This window comes from Anguilla rostrata, chromosome 13, assembly GCF_018555375.3.
Source record: "Anguilla rostrata isolate EN2019 chromosome 13, ASM1855537v3, whole genome shotgun sequence".
Taxonomy (NCBI): Eukaryota; Metazoa; Chordata; class Actinopteri; order Anguilliformes; family Anguillidae; genus Anguilla; species Anguilla rostrata.
Genome location: NC_057945.1, coordinates 33,789,586 through 33,804,812, shown reverse-complemented (window position 1 = coordinate 33,804,812; position 15,227 = coordinate 33,789,586). Strand labels below are relative to the sequence as shown.

Sequence of the window (15,227 nt, the reverse complement as noted above, 5' to 3'; positions counted from 1 at the left end):
AAACATACCGCACAATCTGAGAGACTGGTAGTTAATGTGCACGGTGGAGGATGTATTTGCAGGGGGGTGGGGGTGGGGGTGGGGGGGGAGGGTTGTTCTGTGCCTGGACTGTTATATTTGCTTAGACATTTCAGAGAAAGTAGTGTTGAAAGGCCCAACCAGCACTTCTGGTATATTTTGAAGAAAAAAAAAAAAAACATCATGCCAGTCGGCCTGAAGGACACGCTTCCCTAGAACCGACATCCAGTTATTTGCACCAGATGGGGCTACGTGATGCAAACAAATGGGAGACTGTCAACTGAAATCGGTCACTACTGTTTAAGTGGACACGTCAGACTAACTGTTCTGAGGTGTGTAAGAACCCGAGAGAAGGCTGGCACTCAGTGGCTTTTATAATTCCCTGTAAGAGTAGCCATACCAGACTAGGAGCGTTTGAATGCAACTTCATTCTCCACACACTTTAGAACATAAAAGCATGATGTCTGTGTCCTGTAAAAAAAACATGAACTCCACTGAGGGAGTGTTTTGCTCTCTTGGGTTATCTCTTAACGTGGCAGTAAACAGGGCAGTGAGTTTATCTGCAAAGAGTGTGGAGGTTAACCGTGATCTCTCCACATTACAGGACTGTGAACCGGGGACACCCTCTGATCTGCAGCTGAAAGCTCCCTGGCCCTCAAGTGAAGCAAAGTATGCCTACGGGAGAAATAAAATGGGACACAATATTTAAAACTATCACAATCATTAAACAGACTCCAAGGAGCAAGAAGCACAGTCTTTTCCCTCACTGTGTCTGTTACTCTTTGGCTCTAAATGAAAATTGCCTATTGCCCGAATTCCATGTGGTGAACAGGGCCGCTCTAAATTTACATTCTTGCTGGAGGCACAGCAAGGAAGTCCTCTAGACAGAAGATACTCTAGGGCCTAAAGCTGAGCCCAGGAGAAGACTGCCATTGGCTGCCAACGGAGAGTCTAGGTTACTGAATGACACTGGACTGTGGTGCGACAGCATTTTCTACAACCCCACAACAATGTCATAAAGACATCCACAGCCGAGGAACTTTCATTTTTGCTATTATACGGCATAGATAAATAACCATGCAGAGGAGAAGCTGGTCTTTGGCAGAGAAGCAGGCCTCCAGGCCCGTGGCATCAGTATTAATTGAGTGCAGACTTACGGTCGCTCAGTTATTTTTTCATTAACGGATCTGCCGTTCGGCACTGATGCATGAGGTGCTGGCTGAAGGCCCCTTGAACCCAAGCCAATCGGAAGGCTCCTCCCTTGGCAACCAATGGCTGCCTGCTCCTGAGCCCAACTGCACCCGTGACAAAGGCATGTTGGCACCACGTCAGGATGTGGTTAGTTGCCAGGAGCAGTATTTAAAAATAATAATATAAAATAAAATAAAACTACCTAAGGCGGTTATTCCCAGTGTCTCTCTTCTGCTTTTCAATGCTCCTCATTTCAGGGCGACTTATTCTGCTGGGTAGGGTCAGCTTTAAAAAAAAAATGAAATGGCTAAAACAGCAAACTACCAGTTAAAAGCACATACAAAGGGGAGTAAATGTTGACCTACTTATATCTAGAGTTATTAAAAGGGATTTTAAAGTAGAATTTGTATGGTGTTTAACCAATTTACAGCTACTGTACATTGGAAAATACTGGAGTTGGTATATATATGTTAGCAAGTTAACAAGTAGAATTTTTTAATATTTTGATGAAAATGTACATTCTAGAAAGAAATCACCACTGTTCTATCAGAGGCTCAGTCAGAGTGTGTACAAATCATGGCAGAAAAACATAATTTCATACTACTTAAAGTACGTCTGCATTTTTGACCACTCCAAATTTCCTCATTAATGTAATCCCTTCTGTACCATTGTTTTTTTTTAAATTTAACTGCAATGGTAAAAAAGTTTTCATCAAGCCAATGACTCAGCAACAGATCAATAATTATAATTGAAGATCACACACCAATGAAGATCTGAATGAGGCAAATCACTGTAGGACATTACAAGACCAATTATATACGGTATATACAGTATATATATATATATATATATATATACACACACATACATATGAAGTCAGTAGCCTAAGTATGAGCACTTTTTGGTTTCTTTGTGATTAGCAATATTGTTCATTCCCACATAACCTGGAACTGACTTGGCTCACCTAAATTTCATAAAGCACTATACAGAAGGTGAACCTTCTAGAGCCCTTGATTTTTGCTTACATATTTTATACTTACCTGGCTCCAGGGAGACTATTTTATCAAACGAAAGTGGCACTTATGCGGCGCCATATTTTGCCCCTACTGAAAAAAGACACGCGATCCAATATCACGCCTGGTCCTGCGTGGATCTTGGTTGGAGGTAGAATCGGCCATTCCGGAAAATTTGGATCTGCTAAAACGCATTGAGTAGTGAGACTGTCACGTAGGCCACGGAAGATCTCTCTGTACATATATGAAAGCAGAGATCATACAGAGATCATTCTCCTCTTAAAATCGTCGCAACAAATGAGGCCTCCCTGCAGAGACTGGTGGCGCATTCATGATACACGATACTGCACATGATTCAATCTCACCCTTTTTTGCACATCCTGTTTACCTGATGTGGCCAGCCAACGGAAGAGGCTGGGTGGGAAGGGACTCAGGTTGCACAGAGAGAGGAGGATGATGGGTATTCTTTCAGGGCCAGACTTGAATGCCAACCAGACCCACCAATACAGTTCTTCATTTTGGATTCAATGCACATAGTATTTATAAAGCTGCCGATATGTGGTAATATATACACAAATTAACTACAATGTTCCACATATAAGCATATATGTACAAATGCATATAATATGTGTTCTGAATAGGTTTTTTATTTTAGACCAGTCAATGTTTATTACACTTTTCCCATACCATGTTTACCATTCACTGTCATACTCAAGCCTGACTCATGCCCATTAGCAACATACAAAGTTGTGTAGAAGAGGCATTAACATCAAAGCGCACAACTCCCTCAGGACAGTCAAGGGAACAGTGCCTGTTGAGCTGTAATCATGCGAGCAGTTCAGTCTGTGACTCTTCTGAGGTCTGTGAGAGTCTGCCCTGTCCCTCCTGCCGAGGGGCAGCAACAGATATGGGAAATGCACTGGCTAACGGAAATATTCAAATAGGTTCCAATGGTCTCCAGGGTAACCAAGGCTATAACGGACCAAAAAAAAACTCAGTTTGGTTGTCCTCCTCAGCCATGGCACAACTTAATGCCTGACTCTGATATAAATATGGAAATGTTTTCAACTGAAAGGGCTTTGCTGTACATAGTTGTGGCCCAACAATTAGCTTAGCTGTAATAAGGTCAGTATACTGATCAGTAACAGACTGTGCATTGAAGCGCAACAAAAGCAATTAATAAAATAGTCTATTCTTAGCCACCTGCCACACTCTTATCCTTTTAAAATGCTTAAGTTAAGCAGCAAATGCAATTTTAATTTGAAGCCACTTGAATGACTCTTTTTAGCTCTCCACAGAAAAATGATACTATTCAAATGTGTGAGTAACCAGTAACGTGTGAGAGATCCATTCATTTTGGGGTTTCTCATTCTCCTGTCATGTCAATGCTGACTTCCAATCTGAGAGCACTCTAAGCAGGCATGTGCAGAGGGGGTGCCTCTGGTTGCCCAAGAACCTGCCCCTTTTGCCCTAAGTGACCAATGTGCCCCTTTGATTTGATTTAAAAAAAATTCTGTTGCTGTAATTCATTTTCATTCATTCATTTAGGTGAAAATATATTGTCTTTGGAATCTGATTTCAGGATGTAGTCTCATTTTGTACAGGTCCGCAGCACAAGACCACAAACATGTACATTTTTAATGGCCTAAAATGACAGGTTGTCGGTTGTCAGATAAAGGCCAGATGTAAACTTTTCATTTGTTATGCAGTATCATTTTATTACTGTTTCACTTTTGGAACTTACATTTTCATACATTTCAAGTTTAAATGTGAAAAAATCTAAATTCAATGACAATTATTATTATTTCCAAAAAAGGCTAAATGTCCCATGCAAGTTGTCCAAAAGAAAGCTGAGGCCAACAACCCAGGCCTATATGGACCAGGCACGAAATAAGCAGACTGTCCCCTCCAAAAGCATCCTGTGACATCCTGCAGATGATAACATCCCTGAACAGTGAAATCAGGGTAAGTTACTTTAGTGGCAGGAGGAAGAGAGCTGAGAGGAAGAGGAGGAGTTGTACAGAGGGAGAGATGCCAGAATGAAAGGCCGAAACCCAAGCTTTGGACCTCAGCATCTTCCCTCATCCCTTCAGCCGGACAGACGTTCTGGGCGAGCAGCGGCTGGCCATGTGCTCTGGAGGGCCGGCCGAACTGCGGGTGTCCAGCGCCATAGTCACTGGGCCAGCGGCAGGGTCATGTGGGCCGGCGGCAGGGTCATGTGGGCCAGCGCCAGGGTCATGTGGGCCAGGAGAGAAGGCCGCCGGGCTCCTTGGTTTTCACACGCAGGGCCACCAGGCCCGACGGCTTGTAGTCGGACTCGGCCGCGGGTTCGAAGGAGTGGCCCCCCAGCGCCCCGGGGAAGCCGTGCAGCGAGTACAGGCTGTTGACGCCCGCGTGGGGGTGGGGGTGGGGGTGGTGGGGGCCGGGTGAGGCGGAGATGCCCATGAAGCCCGGCAGGTTGCTGTGGGGGTGGGGGTGGGAGTAGGGGGTCATGCAGGACGAGGGCATGCTGTCGGGGCCCAGAACGCAGCCCCCGCCCACCCCTGGGGCCCCAGGACTGCTCCCTGGCCACAAGTTACTCTGGATCTGACAGACGGAGGAGGACAGCAGTCAGACATTTCACAAATAAACCAGTCATAAAAAGCAGAACAAAAACTACTTGCAATGTTCACTATTAGTGACAATGGCAAATTGTAACATCCCCTCAATTTGAAAAGGTGGAATATTAGCAACAATTCATTTTGTTCCTACTCTGTAGAAGCATCACTACATCTGGAGTAATGCCTGCAAACATATCTAATTCTGGAAAAAAAAGCCTTCTCCTTTACGATTGCAATTTGTGGTTTGAAGTCAGTGGAAGATCAACCTTATCTTAGGCTCCGCAGGCCTAAGATGAACAGGAAAGTTCACACACTAGTGTGTTGTGTCGTTTTACGTAAACCTATTTGGGTCAGAGCCAGACAAAATGTTAGCTATTGAAAAAATCAATATCAATTGTACATGGGGGCATTGGGGGTGCACAGGGTTATCTTTAGGACTGGGGGAGACTGGGGGATCTGGGGGTTGGAGAGAGTGTACGGTACATCAGTGAGGTGAGAGGGCTTACCTGAGAGTACGTCTCAGAGCGAGGGAGGATGGAGATGTCGTACGTAGCAGCGAAGTGGTTGCGCACCTCCTGGATCTTCCCGTAGCGTTCCCGCTTCCTCCACTTGGCCCTGCGGTTCTGGAACCACACCTGTGGGTCGGCAAAACAGAACGGGCTGAGCTGACATACCTGGACCTGGCTTTCATGTGTGGGGGGAGGAGGGGGTCTGGGGTACCCAAACTATGGCCCGGGGACTCTTGGGTTTCCATGAAGGCTTCACAGTGGATCCTCCACTAAAACCTGAAACACTATTTTCCCATTTTATTTGTGAAGTGAATTGTTTAAATTTGCAGACAGAATGCGGGGGTACCTGCACGCGGGCCTCCGTGAGGTCCGTGCGGAGGGCCAGCTGCTCGCGGGCGTAGACGTCGGGGTAGTGCGTCTTCTGGAACACCTTCTCCAGCTCGTCCAGCTGGAAGGTGCTGAAGGTGGTGCGGTTCCGCCGCTTCTTGCTCTTGCCCGACAGGTCGATGGAGTCGGCGATGGAGTCGCCCAGCGGCTCGACGGGCGACTCCTTCAGCCGGCCGCAGCAGTAGGGGCCCGGGACGGGGAACCCGAGGGGCTTGGGCTGGCCTTTCTCCCCATCTGATAAACACGGAGCAGGGGTAGGGAGCCGTGAAACAGCGCAGGCTGTTTACATTCTATGTACTTTGCACAAGCAACATGTGTTTCACGTTCTTTTTTTTCTTTTTTTTTCCATTTACAGATTTAATCCAAAACAAACTCCTTTCTACCATGCTGCTGAAAGGCTGAGAATCAGGAGACGGGGTGGGTGTAATGGTTTCAGTTTCATAACCAGTTAACATTAACATTAATTCTCAGAATCATTTAATTACTTTGCATTTTATTTGGTAGATGCTCTTATCCAAAGTAACATTCACTCAGTGCATATCGAGGGTCATTGAAACAAATACAAATACAGGTATATCTCATAAAGGAGCAGCTATCCACAGCCACTAACATCAAGTCCAGTTTACTCAGTAAAGCTATGGATAAATCTTATGCTAGAAGTGAGAGAAAAGCTTACTGTACCATAATTTCATTGAGAAAAGGTTTTGTTTTTTGTTTTAAAAAAAATTTAAAAAAAAGAATTTTAAGGCAATAACGAGCCTTTATATTTTATTGTGAAGAATTCCAGCAAAGGCTGAAAAATCAACAAATTAATTATTTTTTTTTATTTAAAACAAAAAGAAAACTTCCTATGCCACAAAATCAATTTCAAATTTTTGGTCTTTATTTTTCAAACAATAGATTTTCCAAAAGTATTTAGGTTTACTATCCAAGAAAATTCAGAATTCTTCCAGTTTTGCCGATATTAATGTGCCAGATTTGAACTGCATTCCCCCTGAGACTTTTCCTCCTGCTCTTTACAACCATAATATGTAATATGATCACATGACATGACGTGGCCATGGAAGCCATGCCACGACTCTGCAAACAGACTGTAAAAACCTGGTGTGGGAAAGCCCCGTGCACAGCTTGAGATGGTGGGACAAAGGTAGTTAAATCTATTGTTTTAGCTTTAAAGGCCACAAGGGGGACCTGTTATGTGCAGAAACATCTAAAATGGCCACACTCGAATATTCTCACAAATATTTTTGGTTCATTACAAATGCTCTCATCCGGTGTGACTTCACCCGACAGAAATTTAAGGTTGTTCATGTACGAGCTCAGATCCAGTACAAAGTGATACGTGAAAGCACAGAAGGAGAAGCGTTTCCAGCACTAAACCAGAACAATAGATTAGTCTCCTGAGTGGAAAGCTGTGGAGAAACACCCCCCCAAATGTGGTATTTTAAAACAGTACTTTGGGAAAGCCTGCCACTTCATACCTTACTGATGGAAAATATGTGCATGTTACAGTACAGAAATCTAGTTCACGTGATCACGTGTGTGTGTGTGTGTGTGTGTGTGTGCGTGTGAGAGAGTGTGCGAGTGTGTGTGTGTGTGAGAATGTGCTTGTCAGTGGGGGGAAAAAATCATAAACAGTTGGCTCTGTGGCTTCATATTCTCATTCTTCATGTCCCAGATTCTGAGGAGATATGATCTGCTGAGTAATCTTGAGGACATGTCTCTAAATAAGCCATTGTCAACACTGGCTTTAACTCATATCCCACAGCTTGATTTCTGAAGTACGTAGGTTTATTAATGCAAGCGACTGTTCTTGCTTGTACATGCATACTGTCGCATACAAACAGAACATTTGAAATCGTATTCATGACCTGGATGGGGCATATCTCCCTGCTGTTGAATACTTGAGTGAAAAACTCCATTCTTAACCAGTTTTACAAACGCCTTATTCCAGTCATTGTTTAAGCAACATAAAGCCCAGCAGACGCAAGCCTCACAAACGGACAGTAGAGCTGAGCAGGCCCAGATGACAATCAACTATTAAGAGAAGGAATCATTCTATCGCTAGCAGGCTGCAGTAGTGCAGTTTCGCAAAATGGTGCCTTGCTGACAACAGTCCAGCAGGTGCTTGCTTGCTGAAATTTTGACTAAAATTTCTCTGAGAAAGTGAAAGTGGGCAGTGTTTAGGTTTTACCGATTTAAAAAAAAAAGTGTAGGCAATGAATCCGCCTCAGGGAATAAATACCAGCTCCGGTGGAACCAGAAAGCTACACGTTTAAAGTTCTTTATGGTGTTAGTGGAGTATCCAACAGCAATGCAAAGGAAGTTTCTGCTTTGGATAGGCCAGAAAGAGCACTGTCTGTCTGTTTAATACACTGTAACAGAGGAGAGGAGGCATGAACCACGCTTGCCATGTCCCTCCTTAGGACTGCTGCCCTTACTGAATCAGACAAAACAGGAAAGCCGCGATGTCTTTGAATGTAAAAGGGGAATTCAGAAGAGGAGCTGGTAAGGGGATCTTATTGCTGAGAAGGTCTACATTCGAGAGAGAGAAGCATGGCATACTCACTCGACCTTTGACTGGAAAAGAGAAGTCAAGCAAAAGAAAATTTTTGTAGTGTGACTTGCATAATAAAAACCTCTTTGTTTATCTGTGCATTTGTCATAACTAAAGGAGACTAAAACCGAGCAATTTTGTCCACCCAGGACATTCTAAAAGCATTATTTAAAAAAGGAGAAACATTCCTACCACAAACATTAGTCCAGTCTCCAGGACACCCCCTGAACCTTATCTTTAAGCTACTACAGAATATAGCAGGAATGGCCTAGAATTTGATTCAGTATTGTAACTGAAGTTAAAAAGAAGATGGTCCTTCATGTTATTTTTTTATCAGGAATGCCACCAATATTGAAGAAGTCTACCATTTCAATGCTTTTATGTGGACCTTTCTAAAAACATAGTTCACACGTATCCCCAATGATATTTTTCATGACTAAATGATAACCATCAGTGAAAGTTGCTGCCGAGTCAAAAATCAAATAATTGTGTAAGCTAGACAGTAAAAAGCATACAAACTGTTGTAGATTAAAATACTTCGAATGGTCGCACCAGCTGTTAAATTGCCAAAACCTTTAAAAAGATACACATGTTCTGACAGAAGCCAGCAAAAAAATATTCATGTTATGGTGTTCATTTCTTTGCATGTCTCTTTACAGAAATTCCTATTTCTGAAATACAGTGGAAAGTACAAATATGCCCACCAAAATACAATTTAGAAGGGTTGCGGGGTCTATTTTTACTACAGTCATTTTCATAAGTCGGGAAAAAATGTATTTATACCTGCAGTATTTTAATATATAAACACTGCATTTGTTATTTGTACATTTGATTCAGTAAACAAAGTTCGTTGAATTAGGATAAAAATATAATTACACCACATCGGCCTTATAGGCCTATTACAGAAAAGCTGCGAGCCGCCTGGCATTCATTTACTAGCAACTATTAAGCATTTCCGTCTACATTTACGTAAGATAATTTCAGTTAGTCCTCTATTTAAAGGTTATACATTATGTTTGATTGGAGCATGTTTTGCGACATGGCTGTTTATCGCATGAAAGTAATACATTCTTGTAGGAATTTTTTTAAATACAGCAACAAAACTGGTTGTCGCTTAAAATGTTGTCAACTTAACTAATATTGTTTTTGTTCTTTTCGTTTTCTAAAGTCAACACGGTGAAAAATAAATTCAAAGAGATGGTAAACCGACAAGATTAGAATGAAATAGTGCTACACCTGAACTCAGTGTCGTCCATTACAAACATGAACTGTAAACACATCATAAGGCATGTAGGCCCAGTGTGTCCTAGCGGTAAATATGTCCCATCATTTCAGAGAAATTTCGGGTACACCACTACTGTCCACATTTCTTAAATGTGGCTATCGTTGTCTGAAATTATGAAGGTTTTATCGAAATTTAGCTGTTATTTATTCCCATTAGTATCGCCATAATTTAAAAACTCTACAACCAAAAGTAACGAATGGACAAGTAAGCACGAGTTCTTCTCATATAAACTTGAACTTTTAGCCTAGTCGTGAAATCTGTGGACATAAAGCTACTTGTACAAAATAAAGTATTGGTGTGACTTTAAACTGCACCACAGAAAACAAAAATAAGAACAAATACCAAAAATGTACTTGCAAAAGTGTATGTATTCTGCAAAAACCGGGGAAAAAATGGAATGAAGAAACTACGGTACAGCACAGAAGTTATTCTCATTTGTGTGGGTTGATAAATGTGTTTAGACTACCACTGCGCTGTGAATGCGCAAATGACAACAAACTGTGGTAATTGTGAAGCGAAAGATTGCCCTTTACCCTGACCTTTGCCATTCTGCACTTTACATTAAAGCTAATTGCAACTACGGTGTCAGGCTGCAGGTAAACCGAGCTGACATGTTTGGCAACCACTCTTTGCGTCGTCGGCGCCGTTTTGATCTTTTAGTACATCTGTAAATAAAATATTTGAGGTTTCATAACTTCTAATATACCATTGCAATAAAAGTATTTTAGAAGACTGGACTATACGTAGTTATATTTTGAAGTAATTTACGTAGATATAGGTTATAGCTATGTCATAATTGTCAGAATTTAATTACCACACTAGAATTATAGGAGAAGGCCTATAGTTTCCAGCCTAGACTTTTTTTTTTACCCCAAAAGGAAGTGCCTATATAGGTTACACATATACTGCCCTACAAAGCCTAACTGCAGTAACTACGCAAAGGGTAAAACTGAGAAAAATGGCTTTAAAGTGTTTTAACTGGCCAGCCATAATGGTTTTTGGGCATAAAAATTACCTCATGAATACATGTACAATTAGTGCAATATCACTTATATACCTATAACCCATTTGGCTGGCCAGTTAAAACACGTTAAAGCCATTTTTCTCAGTTTGACCCTTTGCGTAGTTACTGTAGTTAGGCTTTGTAGGGCAGTATACTATACACTAATATTAACAGAAAATAAAAGCTTTTGTAGTTTTATGTAATCACAGCAGTGCTTCTACTCCAGAACGTGAGGAAATCTAAAATTTCCAACCGTTTGGTTGGAAACGTTGTGCGAACATATACATCACATTTGGGTACATGACTGTGTCTGGGGATATCCTCTCTTGTTCATTTATTTATTTCTTAAATTAAAATTGCATTAGTTCAGGTGTGTAGCGTATCTTTTCTCTCACTAGAGGATAGACTACACAAAGCGCAATATGCACTGGAATTGAGCGGTATACTTTTATGACATTTTCAATGTCTGTAAATAAATACCATGCAATAAATAGATTCGTAACATTTTCCTGTAATAACTTCGGTTAGCCATCTAATTTTTGACGCTAGCCTATGCGAAAATGATCATAGCTCACTAGGTTTTGACTTCTGAATTCAGTAAGGGTGATTTACCCTATATTAATTTGGGTGTCCACCCATTACTTAATGCATGGAAATATAATTAAGCCTACATAAGTTAAATCCCGTATCCTTCGCAAAATATTACCTAATTTCCATCGTTAATTAAAACTGTAAAAAAGTTTACGCGAGTCCAATAAACAGATAAGTAGGCCTCTTATCAAATTAAAGTGTACCATATCTGAGTTGCAGTACGACGGAATAATGAACTGTGCGTTTATTTCAAAAACCCTTGAGACATTTTGCAGACGCTCAACTCAAGAAGCTCTCGATAAGAGGAGCGTCTGTAAAATCCCTAAAATGAATTTAAATATAAATATAAAATAATATATTCTAAATGGAATGCCAATACTTAAAAACATCGGTGTGGCTTTCCTACCGAAGACAACACTCAAGATGTAACTCTCAGTTCTGATTTCAGGACCCTTAAATAGACTAAGCTAAAAAAAAACAAAAAAAAAACCCAACAATTGTGATAGAACGTAAAAATGTAAATTAGACACTGGTTACGGATCCTAAAATCTTTCATTCATAATATAATTTCAATATAACAACAAAAGTATGATGATGATGATTATTATTAGCAACCATAACAGTGTGAGCATCACCACCACCAGCACGACTATTATTATTGGTACTACTACTATTACTGCGAATAATAATAATAAAATAATAATAATAATACAATCAAAAGCAAAGGCAACAAAACAATAACAATACTAATAATCACCATAATCATCACCATACACGGATGATAATAAATCTAATCCAAGGACAAAACTTTAATTTGAAAAACATATATTTATCTTACCCGGAGGATTATTCTCATAAAGCGTAGTCTTCCCACTTAATGATAAAAACTTCTGACTTTGGTTTAAAGCTTCCAGATATTTGCTGTGCAGTTTCACTGATGAATCGCGAGCGTTTGGCGTAACCACGCTGTGCGCAAAGTCCCCCAGAGTATCGGTGAACCTTCCTACAGCTGCGTGGCTGTAAAAATCGCCCCGTAAATTTATTCGATGGGAATGAATATGGTGCTGGGCATTCGGTGACTCGTCACCGGATCGAAAAGAATCGGAACTGCGCTCCAAACGCGGAGAATCGTCCTGGGTTGTCCTATTAGGCGGAGAACAAAAAGACAAGCAACTATCCGTCTCCATTGTCAGTCAAGACCGACGTTTCTAACGTTTGAGCTTGTATTGGGAGCACAAACGTTTGTGTTTGAAAATTTGCTAGATTTTTTACCACTCCATTTCCAGTGGGTGGGATTTAACAGATCAGAAACAAAGACCCGTGAAACAGGAGGGGACTAGGGCGAAGTCTGACTTAATCCGTTAAGAATTCAATCACGTGTGGTTCTTGTCAGTCCAATTAACCATTTGATTTCTTCCTGGATTTAGACAGGCAATCAAAGGGCTTGGAAAATTAATATTAAAGTAGGAAACTATAGATACGGTTGTTTTCTCCATGGGAATATTCATTATTTAATCAGAGGCGGACTGTTTACTGAGACTTAAGTAAGGATTTAAGATATTGCTAAAACATTTACAATTGCAACAAAATTGATTTCACTCATATTTAATCATAGGTACGATCAAAATATACATTATCACATTAGTAAAAAGATCCAAAGTCAGTGTAATTCAATGAAGATAATGCATTCGAATCGGTTGTCTCCTGGTTACATTCCATCCATGTATTAACCGCCATGCACACTGTCACACCTGTAAGTCACGAGTCAATGCTCCAAAAACACAAACCGTTAGAAGCAACAAACAAGAAGCTACGTTGTTACGAGCTAAGTGAAAGTCCATGTGATTGCACTTGATCTCATATCCCTTCCGAGTAGCCAATATGGTTATTGCGCACAGGGGCGTACTTGGTCTTAGTTATTTTTGAAGAGCAGTGGAGGCTTTCGCGTTTCTTTGTGGATTTGAAGTAGCCTATATGGAATATCGTCAGAGGGCTCACAAATATGCTAATAGCCATATTTAATGCGACAGGTATTTATGAAAGAATTGGGTGTCCAACAAAACAATAATAAAGGAAATACAGGAGTGGTAAATTCCTCAAACTAACGTGGAAAGGACTGACAGATTATTTTCCACTAATAAACTTTATATATATTGTAATTTAATTGTTATTTTAAAGCTACTTTAGGGAAATATTGCAACCAAATATTTCATATGCTCCCATTAAAGCGCATTTTGTTATTTCTAATGGATACACACACGTTCACTGTATAAGCAATACGACGAAATTAAAATTGAAAAACACTTTCAAATAAAAAAATATATATATACGATACAGGCTAATAAAAAGCTTTTATGAAAAGAAGCTTTTTATTTGTAGTCTTTGGACTTATAGCAATTTTATCAGAAGAGCAATCTATCTCATAGGCCAAATGTAAATGATTTGCTATAGGGCTCTTATTACACCCTATCAAAACAAATCTTAAGAATTTATTCTGGCCAGTACAAATCATATCCACAAGTGCGATTGAGATGTGAATTATAGCTACTAAGAGCTGTACAGGTGACAAAATATAACATAAACTGAAAAACTAAGAGTCCAACCAGAGCCGCGCCCATTTCAACAAAATTCATTGAAGTTTGCCTCTGGACTGAAAATACTAATAATGGCTTCTTTCCCAAAAACGGGTTCACGAAGGTTCTCACAACTGTTCATAGTTAAGCGTGTCAGATTTTCACAAGCGTTTTGCACAGCCTCGCATAGGCCTATTTGTTATCTCTGGTCTTTGAGTGTATACTTAATGGCACTGATTTGTCCCTGTATGCTGAAAAAAACGGCGAGGAAACCTACAAATAATACATACCGTAATAATTCACACAGCAAAGTATTAAACTTAAAATCACCCCTGACAGAGTAGAGTAGGCCATCTAACCTATGGTCCCCTATTGTACTCATAACTCTGTAAGAGACAATTTAACATAGAGAATTCTCGTGCCTAAGGCTTTTCAGTGCACAGGTAGGCTACGTTGAAACTTGACCCACAAATTGTTAATATATGCTATCGTATGATTATGATGTAATATTAAAATAATCGAAGGCACCTATTCTATCAGAAGGATCTGTTATTCAGATATATTTCATTAAATGAAAAGGTGAAAATTAAACCGTTCAAATGTTACATTTCCCACGTTCATCCCACGTTTGTATTTATTGCTTTTGAATGCAAAATGTATTGGTTAATTTAAGTACATGCATAAGTAAAGCTAATGCAAACTATTTGACTTAGTTTTTAAATAATGCGCGTGGTCGTGGTGTGATCAAATTTAGAGGTTCTCGCATATTTTTCTGGTTGGGAAGCAACTGGATAGCGTAATGACATTTCTTTGAACGTCCTAAAAGTCTCACGATCATTTCTAAATGAATTACGGTTTTCACGTGCCGTCTGTTGTTACTACTGTTTTGAATCACCTCAGTCATGACGAGGATGTCGATCTAACAATCCGTGATTTTTCATTTTTAATTAAATTCCACAAGGGACCCAATGAGAGTTTAATTCATAAAAATGTAAATTAATGCACTTTGTTAAAAAGATTACAAAAATATATGCGGTAGTACTTGCTGTTGCAGTCAAAGCATACTACTACTACTACTACTGATGCTACAACTAATAATAATAATAATAATATTTATTTTCTTAATGTAGATAAAAAGAAATAACATTATTAGTGTTGTGTATTAAACACATTTGTCATATTACCATGCAGTAGATACAATTTTACATAATAACCTACTTTCAATGACTGACAATAAAGTAGAACAGAATTTCATTTGCAAATGACTAATTGTCACGCAGAGCAAAATTCCATTATTAAATTCCCAAATCTGTCTTATCCTTGACTTTTTCCAAAAATCTAATTTAATTTTGCCCAAAAGAATAAGCTCGCGGTTAATCTTTGCAGAGTGTCTGATACGACAGGTTTGGGGGAAAAAAAAGATTTTTTATGTAGGCCTAGTAAAACAGAATTTAATGACCAACTGAAAATAAACAAAATATTGTCAACCAGGTAGTGAAG

General features: G+C 40.0%; 1 protein-coding gene across 1 annotated transcript; it reads right to left on the bottom strand.

Moving 5' to 3' along the window:
- Positions 1 to 3,913: 3,913 nt before the first annotated feature.
- Positions 3,914 to 12,467, bottom strand: LOC135237997 (homeobox protein aristaless-like 3). Its single transcript, XM_064305605.1, has 4 exons — positions 11,993 to 12,467; positions 5,678 to 5,952; positions 5,329 to 5,457; positions 3,914 to 4,808 (listed from the first exon to the last, which is right to left on the bottom strand). Exons 1-4 carry the CDS (start codon positions 12,339 to 12,341, stop codon positions 4,458 to 4,460), a joined length of 1,104 nt encoding a protein of 367 aa, XP_064161675.1. The 5' UTR covers positions 12,342 to 12,467; the 3' UTR covers positions 3,914 to 4,457.
- Positions 12,468 to 15,227: the final 2,760 nt, after the last annotated feature.